The sequence below is a fragment of the Bos javanicus genome, chromosome 3 (genome assembly GCF_032452875.1).
Source record: "Bos javanicus breed banteng chromosome 3, ARS-OSU_banteng_1.0, whole genome shotgun sequence".
In the NCBI taxonomy this organism is placed as follows: domain Eukaryota; kingdom Metazoa; phylum Chordata; class Mammalia; order Artiodactyla; family Bovidae; genus Bos; species Bos javanicus.
In genome coordinates this window covers 101,407,667-101,424,946 of record NC_083870.1, presented here as the reverse complement: position 1 = coordinate 101,424,946, position 17,280 = coordinate 101,407,667, and the positions used below count along the sequence as shown (strand labels likewise).

At 54.6% G+C, this 17,280-nt stretch overlaps 1 protein-coding gene across 10 annotated transcripts; it reads right to left on the bottom strand.

Moving 5' to 3' along the window:
- Nucleotides 1-378: 378 nt before the first annotated feature.
- Nucleotides 379-16,393, bottom strand: PTCH2 (patched 2). 10 transcript variants are annotated; one of them, XM_061413075.1, is made up of 22 exons: nt 15,899-16,379; nt 15,287-15,479; nt 8,965-9,133; nt 8,767-8,836; nt 8,544-8,635; nt 7,588-7,783; nt 6,876-6,997; nt 6,576-6,723; nt 6,368-6,499; nt 6,132-6,287; nt 5,955-6,047; nt 5,566-5,691; nt 5,351-5,469; nt 4,905-5,253; nt 4,500-4,833; nt 4,265-4,407; nt 4,001-4,181; nt 3,604-3,884; nt 3,349-3,486; nt 1,715-1,857; nt 1,528-1,627; nt 379-1,156 (listed from the first exon to the last, which is right to left on the bottom strand). In XM_061413075.1, exons 1-22 carry the CDS (start codon nt 15,968-15,970, stop codon nt 890-892), a joined length of 3,624 nt encoding a protein of 1,207 aa, XP_061269059.1. In that variant the 5' UTR covers nt 15,971-16,379; the 3' UTR covers nt 379-889. The 10 variants fall into 10 exon arrangements, 8 of the variants coding, with proteins under 8 accessions (XP_061269059.1, XP_061269057.1, XP_061269058.1 ...); XM_061413073.1 differs by having other exon boundaries at nt 8,944-9,133; nt 15,899-16,377; XM_061413074.1 differs by having other exon boundaries at nt 4,500-4,812; nt 8,944-9,133; nt 15,899-16,371.
- Between the last annotated feature and the right edge of the window lie 887 nt (nt 16,394-17,280).

The window sequence follows — 17,280 nt, the reverse complement described above, 5'->3', positions numbered from 1 at the left end:
ATTCCCTTGGCCACTTCATTCATCTGCTCCCACTTCACCTCTCACCTGTTGCCTGACTGTGTCCCTCTGTCCATCCCCCCAGGCTGCTGAAACAGGAGCTGGCCGATGAATCTGGAGAGGAACGCCAGGCTGGATTATGATGGCTCTGAAAGCTGCACAGTAGGGTTTTGACACCAAAAACATTTGGAGCATTTTGTGTACTGAGCACTTCAGCCAGACCATGTTACCAAGTATGTGACCAATGCATTTGCTGCACATCATCTTCACTTGTCAGGCGAATAAACACACGGAGGACTAGAGGGCTAGGACCTCAGGCCCTGACACTTGTGTGTGCAAACTCACAGCTATACAAACACAAAGCACCAACCTCAATTGAGATGAGTTCACATAGAATATATTTCACTCTTTTAAAAATAAAACTTTCAGCATAGCTAACATCCAAACTACAAAAATAAACATCTCCATATAAATAATTTATGTGGTGAGAGACTGGCGGGGATACAGAGCGCCTCCTCAGGGGTCACCAAGCAGCGGGGACCAGGCCCAGCAAAGGGTGCTAACGATCCCTGAGGCTTGGTCTGCTGGGGGCAGCAGTGTCGGGGGGAAGGGGGGTCTGGGCTGCACTGCAGCCTTAAGTGCTGGCTTTTACCCCACCCAGACACAGGCCCAGGCCCATGCCCAGAGCCGGGCATGCAAGGCTGCTCACGGCCTAGACAGTGGCGGCTTTGTGTGGATTTCGGGGAGGTCTCCGATGGCCCCATCAGGGGAGGGAATGAGGTGGCAGCAGCAGCAGGGCTCCCCAGGAGTCCGCCCTGTCTTCAGCAATGCCCCACTGCTTCCCAATGACTTCATGTGGCCTGAATGGGGTCTCCATGCTTTGGCTGCTCTTTCACCCCGTGGCTGGACACAGTCCCCTAGGCCCGAGGTTGCTGGGGCCATTGGCAGCTGGTGTGGCAGCAGGTGACCAAGTAGGCTCCTCAGAGGCTGGGTGGATGTAGGCACCAGGCAGTGGGGGTGGGTGGAGGGCCACAGTCATGGAGGTAGTCACTCTGGCAAAGCTCTGGGGCAGGGTGGAGGGTACCCCCCACCTGAGCCCTCCTCCCTGCGGAGCTGGGGGGCTCAGGACCTCTGCGCTCTCCTTGTACATCTGTACCACCTGGGGGGAAACAGCAGCCCCAGTGAGCCTGGGGGCTACTGGGGACTCAGCCCCCTTCTGCAACTTCCTGGTTGGGAAGCTGGGGTCTTTGGTGGCTTCAGCAGGAGACAAGAGCTAACAAGGGACAGGATGTTGAGACCAGGGGCCAATCCTGCACCTAAAGGCTAAGGTGGGTCTCAAGAAGAAGTTAGGAGGGCTGGAGGGCAGGGACATGATGTCTGGGCAAAAGGGGAGGCTGCTAACTTCAGCTGGTGGTACTTCATGGGGAAGGGGTCCTGTGAGTTGAGCCCTGTCTGTTGGCCACTGAGGGTGTTTTGTTTTGGTTCTATCCCACCCCGCCCCGTGGGCTGGGAGCAGGATGGTGTGGTCACCTCTGGTGGGGGGCCCAGGATGGACAGCAGTACCGGCAGCAGCACGAGCCCATGGAGGAGGCCCAGGAGTGTAAGTATTGTCAGCACCACAAAGAAGTACCTGGGGGTGTTAAAGAGGGGTCAGCCGGGTCAGGTCCTGTATCCAGTGCAGGCCAGCCCTGCCTCCTTGCCCTGAGCCCTCCCCTACCTTACGATGAAGTCAAAGTTGGAGCCAGCAAGCATGAGCAGACCTAGCAACGTGGAGATGGCCCCATCGGTCACTGGAGCAAATGTGCGCTCCAGGGCCCGGGCAGCCCGCAGGTTCCGGCTACCCTGAGCGGTCAGGAAGCCCTGGGGGAACAAAGTGGTCCTGGAGCTGCTCCTTGACCAACCACGGCCAGCTCATCTGTGTCCCCAGGGCTCACCCATGCCTGGCCCACAGGCGGCCAGGTGAACTGAGTTCCTGGGAACTGCGCAAGACCCAAGCACAAGTCCATGTAGGTAACCCTGTATATATGAGTGAGATGGGCTGTGTGCTTAGCCGCTCAGTTGCGTCTGACTCTTTGGGACTCCATGGACTGTAGTCCACCAGGCTCCTCTGTACATGGGGATTCTCCAGGTAAGAATATTGGAGTGGGTTGCCATGCCTTCCTTCAGGGGATCTTCCCAACCCAGAGATGGAACCCAGGTCTCCCACATTGCAGGGAGATTCTTTACCAGCTGAGCCACAAGGGAAGCCCAACCTGTTCTAGACATCTCTGTCTCATTCATCTAGCTCAGCTGGTGAATCCTCCTGCAATGCAGGAGACCCAGTTCGATTCCTGGGTTGGGAAGTTTCCCTGGAGAACTGAAGCCACTCCAGTATTCTGGCCTGGAGAATTCTATGGATTGTATAGTCCATGGGGTGGCAAAGAGTTGGACATGACTGAGCGACATTCACTTTCACTTTCTTTCAGACTAGGTTGGCCATCTATACCCTGTCCCATGTTTTGGTAAATAAAGTTTTGTTGAAACCCGGCCACACCCATTCAGCACCTATCATCTATGGCTGCTCTTGTGCTACACTGGTAGAAAGACCATATGGCCTGACAAGCCTAAAATATTACTGATTCTTTTCAGAAAAAGTTTGCTGATGCCTGGTCTAGAAGGATGGATACTTCTCAGGGTGGCATTTCAGAGGCTTTCTGATTCTTTCTGGGTATTTTTCTGCATGCTGACTTGTCCCCCAAGGAGTATGTTGTTCTTATAATCAGAAAAATAAGGATTTTATGGGGGAAGAATGAAGGAAGCTGTTTGTGGGGTCTGGCCAGGTTTGTGTTAGAGCTCCCAACGGTCCACTGGCCCCACCCCACTGCCACCCCTCTTCTGCCGGAGAACACGAAGCTGTGGGAGAGGCCAGCCCACCTGTGATCTGCACCTCTGTGCTGGAAGATCTCGCCTTATGCTTACTGTCACCTAGCTACCACCCCATCTCCCTGATTCACAGTAAATCCATCCAAAATAACTGTTAGTTCTCATTTTCTCACCTGCCATTCTGTCCTCATCCCATTCTGGTCAGGCCTTTGTCTCTCCTCTCTGCTGAAATGGCTATTTATTTACTTGTTTATTATCTCTACACTCTTGAAGGTAAAGTGAGTGAGTGAAGTCGCTCAGTCGTGTCCGATTCTTAGCGACCCCATGGACGTCCGTGGGACTTTCCAGGCAAAAGTACTGGAGTGGGGTGCCATTGCCTTCTTGAAGGTAAAGTGTGTATGTATTGCTCTCATCTCCCCAGTACTGAGCACACACTGTTTGTTGAAAATGGAATCAGCTGGCCCGCCCCCTCCTAGTGCCTGTGCTCACCAGAGCCACGTGGACGGTGAACTCGACACCGATGCCTATGGAGGCCACAAGAATCACCACCGGGATGGCACTCAGCTTGATGCCCAGGAAACCCATGATGCCAAAGAGCTCCACAGTCATCATCGCCAGGACCAGTACCTGGGGAGGGCAGGGCTCACCCAGGGCTCCTGGGCAGGGCAGGGCTCACCCAGGGCTCCTGGGCGGGACAGGTGGGGGAGCTATGGGTCCCTCTAGCCCCACTCCTGCAAGACTCACTATGAGCGCAGCCGTCCAGGGGTTGAGCAGCAGCAGGGCACAGACGAGGAAAGTACACAGCAGCAGGATGCAGACTGCCAGCAGGAAGCAGCGCCGCAGGCCCAGGTACTGCTCCCAGAAGAGGAAGGGGGAGCCGCTGGGGTAGGCATGCACCCCGGCCTGGCTGGCCTCAGCACACGCTGCCCGGGCCCCCTCAATGGCCTCCACGAAGTCTGCAGTCTTCTGGAGGCCGCGCAGGAGGAAGGGGAACTGGGCAAACTCCAAGGGCTGGGCCGCCGGGACTGTGGAGGGAGGGGTCGGAGGGGTGGCCGGTGAGCTCGGGCAGCAGTGGGCAGGGCTTCAGGGGAGGGCCTGTGTGGGCCTGGGCCCAGGCAGTTCGGGCTCCCCCGGGACTCACTGCGAAGATTCTCCCCCGTGGTGTCATACTTGTCATGCAGCCACTCAGGAGGTGGGGGATAGAAGTTGGCCTGTGAGGCTGCCAGACCCAGGGGGTCACTGCTCACCCACACGGTCAGCCCCATGTAGAAGAGCTCGGGTGGGATCAGCCCTTCCTTGTCCACCAGCTTCTTGGTGGTCAGCTGCAGAGGCAGAGGGGGTTAAGGCTGGGCCCACGGGGCCTGGAGCCCCTCTGTGCTCCCCTGCCCTCCAGTCCTCTTCCAACCTGGCTGAAATCTAGAGGCTCCTGGGCATCCCCGGTCTGGACGAGCAGCTTGTATGCCAGGGCCCCATCCTCAGAGCCATTGCGGTATGAGTGGCGGGTGATGCGCCCAGAAGCCCAGTCCTGGTCAAATGCAGCCTGGATTCCTGGCAGAGGACGGGGAAGGGGTCCAGTTGGCCTGTGGGCTCTGGGGGATCCTGCCGGCCGCACCCTCCCTGCCCGCCTCCTCGCCTCTCACCCTGTAGCCAGCTGCGGTAGTAGTGCAGCCAGGTGCGGGGTGCCTGGGTGGCCGGTGGGGGCAGCACGGCCTTGAGGGAACTGAAGCGCTGGTGCAGATCAAAGAGGGCGCGTTGGGAGTGGGCGTAGTCAAAGCCACCCTGTGTCACCAGAGCCACCTCATACAGAGAGAAGTACCTGAGCTGGGCGCTCAGGAAGGCATGCTCCTTGGTGCCGCGCGGCACCACATCAGTCAGGGCCAGACCGTCCTGCACCAAGGTCGCTCCATAGAGGCTCAGGCCCAGGAGAGCCCCAAAAAGTACCAGTACTACAGCCTGTGGGGAAAGGCGACTAAGCTGGAGGCCCAGAGACATCTAAGAAGTCTGTGCCGCGTCCCGCCTCAAGCTGCCCGGGCCTGGAGGCTTACCTTGGTGTGGGACTGGAGCAACAAGGGTGCAAACTGAGAGCGGGCGAAATGGGCAAGATTCCAGCGGGCACAGGGCAGGGACTTGCAGGCTGCCTTCTGCCCTGTCCCCTCCTCCTGCCCTAGAAGGTCCCGTGTGGACCCTCCTGGGCTGAAGAGCTCAGAGCCCAAAGGGTCAGAAGGTGGCGGCACCAGCTGGGCTTGGGGAGGCAAGATGGTGACCACATGTTGGCTGCTGGCTTCACAGTGGGCAAAGGCTTGAACCGTGGCAGTCAGGTGGGCAACACCCACTGGTACCGTCCCATTCCCCAGCTCCTGGGGCAGAATCTGAATCACCCGAGCAGAGCAGGGGCTGGAAGAGGCAGAGAGGGGGCGGAGGTCTGGAAATGGTGCCAAGGGGACAGGACGGGATGGGGCTCAGGAGGGACGGCCCGGTGGGACACGGGTACCTAGAGAAGCAGCAGAGCACATCCAGGCGCCGGCAGTGGCGCCGCCGCAGGTCCAGGCTGAGGACCGCTGGGAAGACAAGCATCACGGCTGCAAAGTTGCAGCCCACCACTATGGCTGCCTGCGGGGTGGACAGGAGGGGCACAAAACCTGGATGAAGCCCACTAGGCTCCATGCCCACCCGAGCCTGGGCCCCGAGCCATGGGTGAGGCCTCACCTGCAAGGAGAAGGCCCGCAGTGCAGGGATGGGAACTAGGGCGGCCATGAAGAAGGCAACCATATTGTTGATGGATGTGAGTGTGACACTGGTGCCTGTGCGTCGCAGACACTCCCCCGTGCGCTCCTGCCAGGACAAGGCCGAGTGAAGGATGGCAGGGGAGGGGCAGGAACCACACAGCAGCTGACGTTTATTGCCCTGTTCTAAGCACTCAAATTACCGATCCTCACCACAACCCTTACCACGCTAACTGTGATTACCCCTGTTTACAGGTGAGGAAGAGAGGCGCAGAGAGGCTTATTACCAGCCCAAGTCGCTTAAACCAAGAGGCTCTGAGGCCCTCAGCAGCACGGCCTGGGATGAACCCAGGCAGGAGGACGAGGCCTCACCTGGAGAGGGCTGCCAGGTGGAGCCTCTGTGAAGGCGTGTGCCAGCAGGAATATGTCGTCCACGCCGATGCCCAGTGCCAAGAAAGGCAGCACCTGAAGGGGTATGGGGGCAGGCAGTTGGAGGATCTGAGCAGCCCGGGGCTGTGGGCCCCAAGTCTGCCCGCAGACCTGGCCTACCTGGGTAGTGGCAGCGTTGAAGGCGATGCCCAACAGGGCACAGAGCCCCAGGCCCGAGGCCACTGCCAGGGCCACCAGCAGCACACCAGCGAGGCCCACTGCACCCTGGGACTGGGCACAGTCCCACCGCAGCATCGTCACACAGGCATAGGCTAGCTGTAGGGAGAGAGGGCAGTCTGGGATGGGGGCTCCCAGGTGGGGCTGGTGGTAGGGGGCAAGGCGCCAAGAGGACCCACCATAAGCAGGTAGCCCCCCACCACACGGGCAGCGCTGACTTCAGAGAAGGCGTGCAGGATGTCGTCCAGGGTGGTAGAGGAGAAGGCGTGGATCTGCTGGGATGCGTTCTCGGGCAGGGCCTCCTGGGCCAGCTGGAGAGACAGGGTGGTGTGAGGCGCAGGAGGAAGCAGCGGCCTCGGGTGCTGCACTCGTTGGCTCCACGCTGACCTGCACAAAGCGTCGCTGCCAGGCCTGAAGGACCGTGCCGGCCTGCTCCTCGCTCCAGCCGATGTCATGCGTCTGGTAGTCACCTCGGAAGTGCTCGTAGAGCTGGCGGGGGCTCATTAGCAGGAAGGTGCTCTGCAGGGCCTCTGCCCTGGCAGTGGTGTAGGAGAAGCAGGAGTCAGGGCTGGTCTCAACGACCAGGAGGGCATGTGCAAGGGGCATTTGCCAGAGCTGCCTGGCATCAGGGTGTGGCTCCCCATGCCTGGGGCATCCCCTTGGCAACTCCCGGGGGGGCGGTCCTACCTCAGCAGCTGTCCTTGGGGGTCTCTGGCCATGCCTCCCAGCAGCAGCTCCTCCTGCCAGTGCATAAACTTGTGGGAGAAGCCATGGCAGCCCCCACTCAACTCCTGAGCCACGTTGGGAGCCTGGAGTGGGTGGAGAGAAGCTCATTACTCCAGGCCCTACTTGTGGGTAACCAGGTGTCTCTGGGTGGGCACCTCCAGGAACCATGCTTGCCACAGAGCTCTGTGGGCCTGGGGTGTATATACTGTTGTGCTGAGCCTCTTGCCCGCCCTGTAAGCGAACAGCTAGAGTCTGGCAGGAGGAGGCCACAAGAGGGAGCAGAGGCCTAGAAACAGGCTGCAGGGAGGAGCTGGCTGAACTTCGGTGGTTTTGGGAAAAGGTCCACATTCACAGGGCCGCAAAGACACTCAGGAAACCAGGTATGACACCCATGCTTATCTAATTTGTCTTGTCTCTCTGTACACATGTGTTTTGATGAAGTCCAGCCTTTCTGGGCTTAGAAAAAGCCAAAGGGATTCATATGCTACTTGGGTCCTTAGGAGAGCTGAATGGGAATGGAAAACTCTAGGTGTTGAGTGCAGTGTGGAGAGGGTAACAGTGTCCAGGAAATATGGGGCAGAGCATAGAGCAGTCTGCTGTCTCCAGGAACAGGGGAACACGAGGGGAAAGGGAAGGAAATAACCTTTCCCCAGCAGACCTGGCTGGAACCCACCTGCCTGCTGTGATGGTTAGGGGCACTGGGTGGGCAGTGGAGGTCGTCAGGGTGCAGACAGGGCCGCCCCACGTAGGCCTGGCCCACCTGTGCCTTGTCTAGCAGCTCCCGGAAGCCCTCAAGGGAGGCAAAGGGGCCCAGCTCTGCCAGCAGCTGCTCTGGGTCCAGGTTGGTCCACTGGATGTCTGGGCGGCCCCTGCAGGGAGAGCTTGTGGTTGGTGAGGATCAGGGATCAGTGCCCATCCTCCAGACTGCTGCCAGGGGACCCATGGGGTAGCCCACCCCGCTTCTAGCTGCTCACTGTCCCTCTCTGTGGAGGCTCAGTCCAGCAGGTTGCTGCAGTGAACTCTGAATGGATGCAGGAGCTGAGACAGAACTCAAGACAGATGGTACTTAACAGAAGGAGAAGACCCACAAAAGCCCCATTTCATTCCCTCTCAAACCGTCTATCCTTGGTTCTCATATATAACCATATAGGTGCCTGCCTGTAACAGGTTTTCTTTCTGGCCTGGGCAGCAGCTGAGTTGACACCTAGCTAACTCTCCCTGGCAAAGTCTCTTTCTGGGGATCTTTTCTTAAAAAAAAAAAAAAAAAAAAACCAACAACAAACTTTTGATTTTATATTGGAATACAGCCAATAACAATGTTGTGATAGTTTCAGGTGGACAAGGGATTCAGCCATACACATACATGTATCCATTCTCCTGGGGATCTTTTTTCTCCTTTGTTCAGATCTTACAGATCTGCATGTTTTATCTAAATAAGACAGGCCTGCCTTTCCTTTGGAGGTGAAGAGAAGGGGGATGAGGAGAGAGCCCTGAGGCTGCCTGTGCTCTGACCCTGACCTGGGTGGTAATCAGGCTCTGGTGAGCTTTTGCTCACCATCCCTCCTTTCTGTTGGGGAAGTCCTGGCAGGGGATGAAGCAGGGCCCGGGAGCAGCAGCAGCGGCACTCACGGCAAGTAGGCAGAGCCCCCTTGGAGTTTGGCTCCCTCCCAGAAGCAGTCGAGGGGGGTGAGGATCACGCAGGGAAACAGCTTCTCAATCATCTGCCAGGGACATCCCAGGCCAAACATCAGTCCTACCCCTGCAGTGCCCCCTACTCCACCCCCACCACCTCCCCTACTGCAGAGAAGGCTCCACCTCTACCCTGTCTCAGAGAACAGTGCAGGAGACTCACCCGCTCAATCATTCCATTTTCAATTAGGGGAACTCCTGACTTGTAGCAGATTTTGTTCAGATCCCAGGACCTGCAATAGCCAGGGGCACGGGACGTCAGTAGAAGAGGGCGACTGCGGCTCCAGCCCTGCTGTGGCACCTCTCGCTCCCAGCTGCTCGGGGGCTCAGCCAGACTCACTTTCCATAGAGGGATACTTGCACTTTACTGGCGGTGAGGGCTGCCTGGAGGTGGAGGTCAAGTGCCTCGGGCGTGAGGACGTTCTCCCCCTCCTGGCGTGGGGTCTGTATCAACATCTGGGAGGTATACGCAGCCTCCTCCCCCAGCTTCTCCTTGGTGTATTCCAGTTCCTGGCTCACCCGGCTGCCCACTGCCAGAGCAGAGAGAGAAAGCTGGGGGGCAAGAGCCTCGGTGGATCCAAGCTCCAGGGAGTGTGGGATCCCAACTCCAGAGACCTCCCAAGACAAGTGGGAAGAACTTCTCCTTGATGGCCACGCTGAGGCCCCAGGCTCCTGGCCCTCGTTTCAGAATCTGGAGTGGAGAGGCCCAGCTGTGTGGCTCTTTGGGACTCTTGTGAGACCTAAGGTTTCAGCATGAACCCAGCTGGCTGTGTTTGGAGCAAATAACTTAAACGTGAGAGATCCACAGGAGCGGGGCCAGGGTGGGGCTTTGGTGTCCCGGTAAGGGGGCCCCCACTCAGTCTGTCTCTGTTCTGGCGGGGAGGACAACGAGGGAGGCTGCTGTTGGAGGGTCTCCTGAAGGAACAGGTCTAGTGCTGGGGCTGGTTCCTATTTCAGGTTGTCCCGGACAGTGGTTTATATCCATACACCTTTCTGCAAACTGCTCTGTAAAGAGGGTGGGTGGCTGGGTGAATGTGTGCCAATAATGGCTCTGTAGTGGCACAGGTGAGGGGGAGGGTCACATGGCCTTTCAGTGTGACGCTGCCAGCATACTGCTTCCTCTCAGGAAATAGCTCCAGGACCCTGGCAGAGGTGGGATCAAAGTGGGCTGGGGGAAGATCCCTTCACCAGTTTCTCAGTCCAGACACAGAGGAGTCCCAGGACCAGGTCTGCCTTCATCTTCTTTATCGAGTCCTGCATTACCCTGGCTGCGGAGGCCAGCTCTGTACCAGAGGCCTGGGGAGGCGGGAGGTTTGCGGGATGCTGTGACCTGACTGTGGTTTGGGGGAGGCAAGGGCTAAGGCCAAACCACCCCGGGGACTTTGTGGACTTGGCCTGGTCTTAGGCCCAGTTCTGCTTTCCCCCATCTGGGGCCTCTTCCTGTAGGTCTCTGCCACCCCTGGGCCCACTGGACTGCTTCTCCAAGACTCCAGTCCCACTTGGGATGATCATACCCTCCCCCCCCATCTCTTTCAAACCCACATAATCCCCTCACTCATGAAAGCCCCAAACCCTTGGTTGTGTTAATCACAGATGCACTCCTTTGCTCATCCCTGCTCCCAGTCACATTCCTGACCCTCCTCACTCATGAACAGTCTCACATAGCCATCCTGCCTTCTCTGCTGTCAATTCCACATACTTCTTTTCTTCCTTTCCTGACTCCCCACTTCTGCAGACCTGTACTGCAGTGTTTATTTCACCGGGCTTAGGCCAGAGCTGCCACAAGGAGGGACAGGAGCGGAGGGCAGAGATAAGCTCCCCACAGTAAGGGAGTTTGCTGGGGGGGCTGAGGTTTGGGAGAAAGAAGCAACCAGACAGAGCTAATGAGAAAGCAAGAGAAAGGGACAGGCATAATTCAAACCAGTATCAAAGGACTTCCCTAGTGGTCCAGTGGTTAAGAATCTGCCTTCCAGTACAAGGGACATGGGTTCAGTCCCTGATCCGGGAATTAATAAAACCCCACATGCCTTGAGGCAACTAAGCAAGCACACTTGCCTCAATGGAAGATCCTACATACTGCAATGAAGATTCCGAGTCCTGCAACTAAGAACCGACACAGCCAAATAAATAAATGTTAGAAATAATAAAATACAGCATCAAAGAGAATAAGGAGTCCTCAGAGAAAATGAGGAAGAGAAAGCTACGTTTTGGCTGACAATGATGGTGACGGTTACGAGGACAGATGAATGGGGTGTACTGGGCAGGCCAGAAGAGACAGCAGGTGTCGGGGAGCACAAAGGCTTCCGAACAGACCCGGCTTTGGGTCTTGGCTCTGATGCTTGGGGTACTTAGTCTCTCTGATCTGCAATTTCCTCATCTGAGAAATGGGACAATGCCCACCTTGGTGGATTGAGAATCAATGTGATGGGATTTCCCCGGTGGTCCAGTGGTTAAGAATCTGCCTGTCCATGCAGGGCACATTGGTTTGATCCCTGGTCAAGGAAAATTCCACATGCCTCGGAACGACTAAGCCCATGTGTCACAACTACTGAGCCCACACCCTAGAGCCCACGCTCTGCACACGAGAAGTCGCTGGAATGAGAAGCCTGCGCACCAAAACTAGAGAGTAGCCCTTGCTCCCTGCAATTACAGAAAGCCTGTGTGCAGCAACAAAGACAGAGCGCAGCCAAAAATAAATAAAGACACAGAACCAATATGAGCAAAGTACTTAGGAAGTTGTCCAGTACCCAAGAGGTACAGATATGGAATTATTATTCAATAGTTGCTGGGAGAGAAATGATGTGACAGAAACATGAGAAAGAACCGAAGGAAAGAGACTGTAAGTAAGTGGGGAGAAAGGCAGAACAGGGGAAGGAGACTCAAAATCATCACATCTGTTAAAAACTTTACAAAAGGGATAATATAACTGGTTAGAGCTGGATAGAGTCCATTTTATAGGTAATCCAATAAATGCAACTTACCATCTTTCAACCATATTCAGATAGCATCACTGACTCAGTAGACATGAGTTTGAGCAAACTTCAGGAGATAGTGAAGAAACTTCAGGAGATGCTGCAGTCCATGGGGGTCACAAAGAGTCGGATATGACTGAGCACGTACGATATTGCAATATGTTTTAGGACCCACAGAAATGTTCACAATCTTTGGTCTAGAAATTTCACACGTAAGGACCTATAAGCTTTTGTAGAGACTCAGGCTGTCTCTGTATGAAATGGGAGCCATGGGAGGTTTTAAGCAGATAAGTTGAGATGACCTGGCTTTTTCATCACCTAATATATTCCAGAGCTGAGCTGTGAATGATGAACAGGAGTTGGCCAGGGTAAGAAGCCAGGGAAAGGGGTTCTGGACCAAGTGTGTGCAGGTAACTGTCAGTCAGGGGCTCAGCACTGCTGGGCTCCTAAGAGTGAGGGAGAGACAAAGCTGGGTAAGCAACCTAGAGTGTGCTGCTGCTGCTGCTAAGTTGCTTCAGTCATGTCTGACTCTGTGCGACCCCATAGATGGCAGCCCGCCAGGCTCCCCCGTCCCTGGGATTCTCCAGGCAAGAACACTGGAGAGGGTTGCCATTTCCTTCTCCAGTGCATGAAAGGAAAAGTGAAAGTGAAGTCGCTCAGTCATGTCTGACTCTTAGCGACCCCATGGACTGCAGCCTTCCAGGCTCCTCCGTCCATGGGATTTTCCAGGCGAGAATACTGGAGTGGGTTGCCATTGCCTTCTGCTAGGGGGCTTGAACTGGATTCTAGACTCCCTGGAAGCCAGTAGAGAGTGGTGGAAGGACTCTGTGGGCATGTGTGTGCTAAGCCACTTCAGTTGTGTCTGACTCTTTGTGACCCCATGGACTGTAGCCCACCAGGCTACTTTGTTCATGGGATTCTCCAGGCAAGATACTGGAGTGGGTTGCCATTCTCTCTCGAGGGGATCTTTCCGACCCAGGGATTGAATCCAGGTTTCCGGTATTGGGGTCACCGTAGCACTAAGCACTACGTACTAAGGGAAGCACTAAGAGGAGACTGACTGACTTGGTCAGATTTAGACGCTCCACAGGAGGGCGGTGTGGAGGCAGATTTAAAGGTGAGGGGAAAGGGCAGTCCCTTAACAGACCTAGATTTCCTGGGCCATCCCCAGAAAGGCACAGTGATTCAGGGCAGTTGGGCTCCTCCCCAGCCTTAGAAGCTGAAATTTGATGAGTCTAAGAAGTCAATCACTTATAATTCCACTGTCTTTGCCAAGTGAAGGATTTAGACGTAGGATGCTATATAGTTCTTGCCAAAATAACCAAATGGGAAGTCCGTGGGGGTGAGCGGTGGGAAGGGGTGGGTAGTAAAATTTTCCTTTCAAAAAAGGTGTGCAAGACAGGCATGACTTCCCTTTTCTACCATGGCAGCAGCCACCTTGGGAGAAAGTGTGATAAACCTGAGGGCAAAAGCCCAACATACAGAAGAAGGCAGAGGAGAAGGACAGAAAGAACCTTTTGCTGATGTCCTTAGGTTGCTGAATTGTCCCTGGTGGAACTTCTCTACTCTCTACTGCTAGACTTCAAGGAGGAAAATAAAAAATCAATTCTCTTCCTTTCTCCCTCTTTCCCTTTCTCTCTCCTTAATGTGGCTAAACGCATTCTAAATGATACAGTAAGGAGTGTTCTGCCAGGCCTTAGCTAGAGCGACTGCTACAAGGGTGGAAAGAAGGGATCCCTTATGAGAGAGGCTGAGAAGGAAGAATTTTAATTGTTTAGTAACCAATTAACTGAGTAAGAAGAACTGAGACTGACTCTCAAGGTTTCAGCCTTGGGAATCTGAGTGAATTGTGGTTCCACCAACTGATACATGGTTGTCACCTGCCTTCTAGACAGAAGGGCTGTATGTTCCTTATCTTCAGGGACAGCTCCAATTTCAAACCATTTCTATCACTGTTCCTGAAAGTACTCGTTGGACTCTACGTTGTGATTTTTCTTTGCTTTCTTGTTATTTTTTTGGCTAGACCACCTGGTTTGCAAGATCTTAGTTCCCTGACCAAGGACTGAACAGGGCCCTCGGCAGTGAAAGCACAGAATCCTAACCACTGGACCACCAGGGAATTTCCTGGGATTTTTATTTTAGAGAATTTATCTCTGAGTCCTTCACCTTTAACACTGACCAGGAACGAGAAGTCACATTCCAATCTCACCATGGCAAAGCTGGAGAGTCCAGAAATCTCAGAGCTAATGCCATGCTTCTCTCTTTGCTTTCTGTATTAGCCAAACAGGAAAGGAATGGAGAATACCCTTCAGTCCTCATTGCCGAGGGTATTGCTGGAAGAAGCCTCAGAGAAAAGTCCAGGTCAGGAGCACTGCTTTCAACTCACCTCCAGCCCCAATAGAGAGCAGAGTGATATTCTAAAACAAAGGAAAAAGACCTAGGAATTGATTCCTGCCCTCTTATATGACCCTCCCACAAAGATCACCAAAAACCCAGTGAGATCAAGCCTGGCCTGTGCTGGAATGCAGGAGAGAGGATGAGGAAACATGGAGGTTCAAGCAGTGTTTAGACTGGGAAGATCTGGGGAATGGAGAAGCAAGAAGGGGTGGGAGACAGCCTCTATTGTGGCAAGAAATCCAAGAGTCATTTGGGACCACCCAGGCAGCAGTGGTGTGGGTGGGGGTAAGTGTCTGTTCGTGTATGCACATGTTTGTCCTGGGGCTGGGGGCAGGCAGGCAGGCACAGAGAAACATCTGCTCTGGACCCCAGGGCTGGCCTGGAGTGTGTATAGATGTGAGAGTCTGCAGAGGGTGGGGGGTAGGGTAGGATGAGGTGTGGGATCCTAACAGGCAGACAGGCTCCAAGAAACATCTGCTCTGGATCCTCAGAAGTGCCAGCATTTAAAATAACTTAGGGGTGTGAGAGTCTAACCTGGCTCTGCCTTTGGGTGTGGGCCAGGGCTGGGGGAGGTTCGGGGGAGCCCACAAATGCAAATTTCCCAGGAAAGAACAGAGAGGAGTTTGACTCTGTTAAAGGGTTATCGTACCAGGCCCCAGGAAAGGAGAGTTATGTCGAAACTATTAATAAGAAATCATTTAAATCTAATGCTTCCCTTAGGAAGTGAAGATCTGGTTCCATTTGACTCCGCTGTTGCCTCAAAGAGCAGATTCTGTGACACTTTTCCACTAAACGCTTGCAGGGGGCCTCTGTGTATGGGACCTCTCCCTAGAGGCCTGCCAGATGATTTATCAGTTCCCCCAGCCTTCTAGTTCTAACACTTCTACTTCTCCTAGTCAGATGTGATCTCTCTCTGTCTTCTCTTATATGACACAACTGTTTTCTGCTTTGTATTATATTGTATATTACATCACAGCATATATTTTACTTTCCTTGCTACTGAAAGATGGGTCTTGTTTTAGTTGCCTTGCAAACACTGCAGCGCAGTCAATACATATAAAAGATTGCCAATAAATGCTAAATAAACACACATACACTCACAGGCTCCATATGTCTGTTCACCGGGCTCCACCATCTGCAGATGTCCGTTTATGGGTGTGAGAGGAGCAGTGCTCCCAGATGCCCAGGCTCTGGCAGGCAGGTGCCCCCTCCACCCAGAGCAAAGCCCACTAGAACTCAATAGCCAGCTTCTCACCCTATTCCTGTCTTGGGCTTACCACATCCAACCAACTACAGCCAGTGCCCACAACTCACCTTCCACCCAGAGCTGTTCTAGGTCTGTCTCAATGATGGCCACGCGGAGACCCAGGGCTAGGGCCCCAAAGGCCAACAGTCCCAGGAAGAGCACTTTGCCACAGTGTCTCTGGATCCCGCAGCCCAAAGAGAAGAGCAGGCCCTGGAAGTAAGCACGGAGCCAGAGCGGAGCCTTCAGGCTCCCAGCTAGGATCTGGGATAGAAAGAGAAGGGTCAGCCAGGCATTACTGCAACCACCCATGAAACCTTTCCCTTTTCTCTTTATTCCATCCTCTGCCAAGCTCTGGCTTCTTGGTTTCTGGATGCAAAACAGGGAGGACGTACACAGACACAGGCCCAAACTTGGAAAAAATTTAACTCCATTCCCTGCCTCCCACCCAATACACAATTGAAGAAGGCATAGATTCGTTTTCTGAGATAGGATACGCACACACACGGGTTCTCAGACAGACAGAGGTCGACATAGACACCCTCTCTCTCACTGGCCAGATGCTGAGGATACACACACACACACACACACACACACACACACACACACCGAGTTTTTCCCAAGATTTAGAGACGTTACACATTGCAGACCCGGTTCCTTCTTCCGCCTTCCCCTCCACTCACCTGGGGTGTTGCAGGTCGAGCTGGGGGTGTGTAGCCCGGGGGCAGCTCCCCGAGAGGTGGCGGCCGAGCCATGCTGGCGGGTATGGGGGGGCATGGGAGCCCCCAACCTGCGTTATCTGGGAGCCCCCATAGACTGGCCTGGTCCGGTGTACCGCTGAGCTACGCGTCGGAATTCAGCGGGGCCGCTAAGACGCGGGTACGGGTGTGCAGTGGTGTCCGCGAGCGTGAGGAGTGCGGCAGTGCGGCTCGGGGCGCAGAGCCGGAGCCGAAGTTGGTCCCGCGTGCAGGAACTAGCCGGGAACGGGAACCGCAGTGCCGAGGAAGCGTCTGCAGTCCCAGAAAAAGGGAGCGGGCTTGGGCTACGCCCTCCCATTGGCTGAGTCTCCCGCAAATTACCCGGAGCCTAGCGGCCGGATCTGCTGCTAGGCAACGGCGCCGCGGGGGGCGGGGCAGGAGACCACCCAGGCAGGGCCACCCTTTGCCTAGCTTCCCCGCCCGCGCGTCCGCCGGGCCCTCGGGGAGGAGGAGGGAGGGAGATCCTGGAGAGGCGAGGCGTTGGCCAAAAGTAAGTCAGGAGAGATCAGTGCTAAGAGGTGTCGACCCAGCCAAGACCCAGACTTATTTCTACAGTTCTCTGCGTGCATTCTCTCCCCATTCAGTTCCTTCTCTCCATTGAGGCCATAGTCATCTCTCTAAAATGCAAATCTGATTACAGCTCCAAAACACGAAGCCCACGTGGAGTATAGGGCCCTGCAGGATCTAAAATCTTCTCTCTCATAGTTCCTTCACACCCACCCCGTGTTCCTTCCAGCCCTGCAGAGTTACACGGAATTTCCTCAACTCACCATGTTACGCCATGTATTTCTGCCTTTGTACATGTTGGGGCCCTTTTGCTTTGGCAGACCGTCTTCGAAACTGAACTTGAGGGAACTCTCTGGCAGTCCAGTGATTAGACCTTTGCGCTTTCACTGCCAAAGTAACGGGGTTCAGTCCCTAGTGGGGGAACAGAATCGAGTGGTGTGGCCAACCTCCAAAACCAAAAACCAAAACAAAAAAACCGTGAAACTGAGATGTTAACCATGTCCCTTTGAAGCCTTTCTTGATTCACACCACCCTTCTAACAGATAGTTGCGTCTTTCTTTGTGCTCCTTATAACACTTAATTTATATATTATTGCATTTGATACAATTTATGTACTTGAAAGTCTGCCTGCCTCACTAGAAATAAGTGGGTGTTCAATAATTGTTGAATGAGTCATTTGAGAGTTGCAGAAACTAGTCTTGGAAATGACTTGGAAACAGAAAATAGTCCCTTTATTAAACTTTCATCAACTATCTGGCCTCTGAGCATGCTGTTTCTGTAGGTTCCTGACTGACTAACCC

Coding starts and splice junctions, on each gene's coding strand:
- PTCH2 (XM_061413073.1), bottom strand. CDS start 15,970: ATGGCTCGGCCGCCACCTCTCGGGGAGCTGCCCCCGGGCTACACACCC. Junction 6,724..6,875: donor CCCCAAGGACAGCTGCTGAG/GTAGGACCGCCC, acceptor CACCACTGCCAG/GGCAGAGGCCCTGCAGAGCA. Junction 4,834..4,904: donor TGCTCCAGTCCCACACCAAG/GTAAGCCTCCAG, acceptor CTGGGCCTCCAG/CTTAGTCGCCTTTCCCCACA.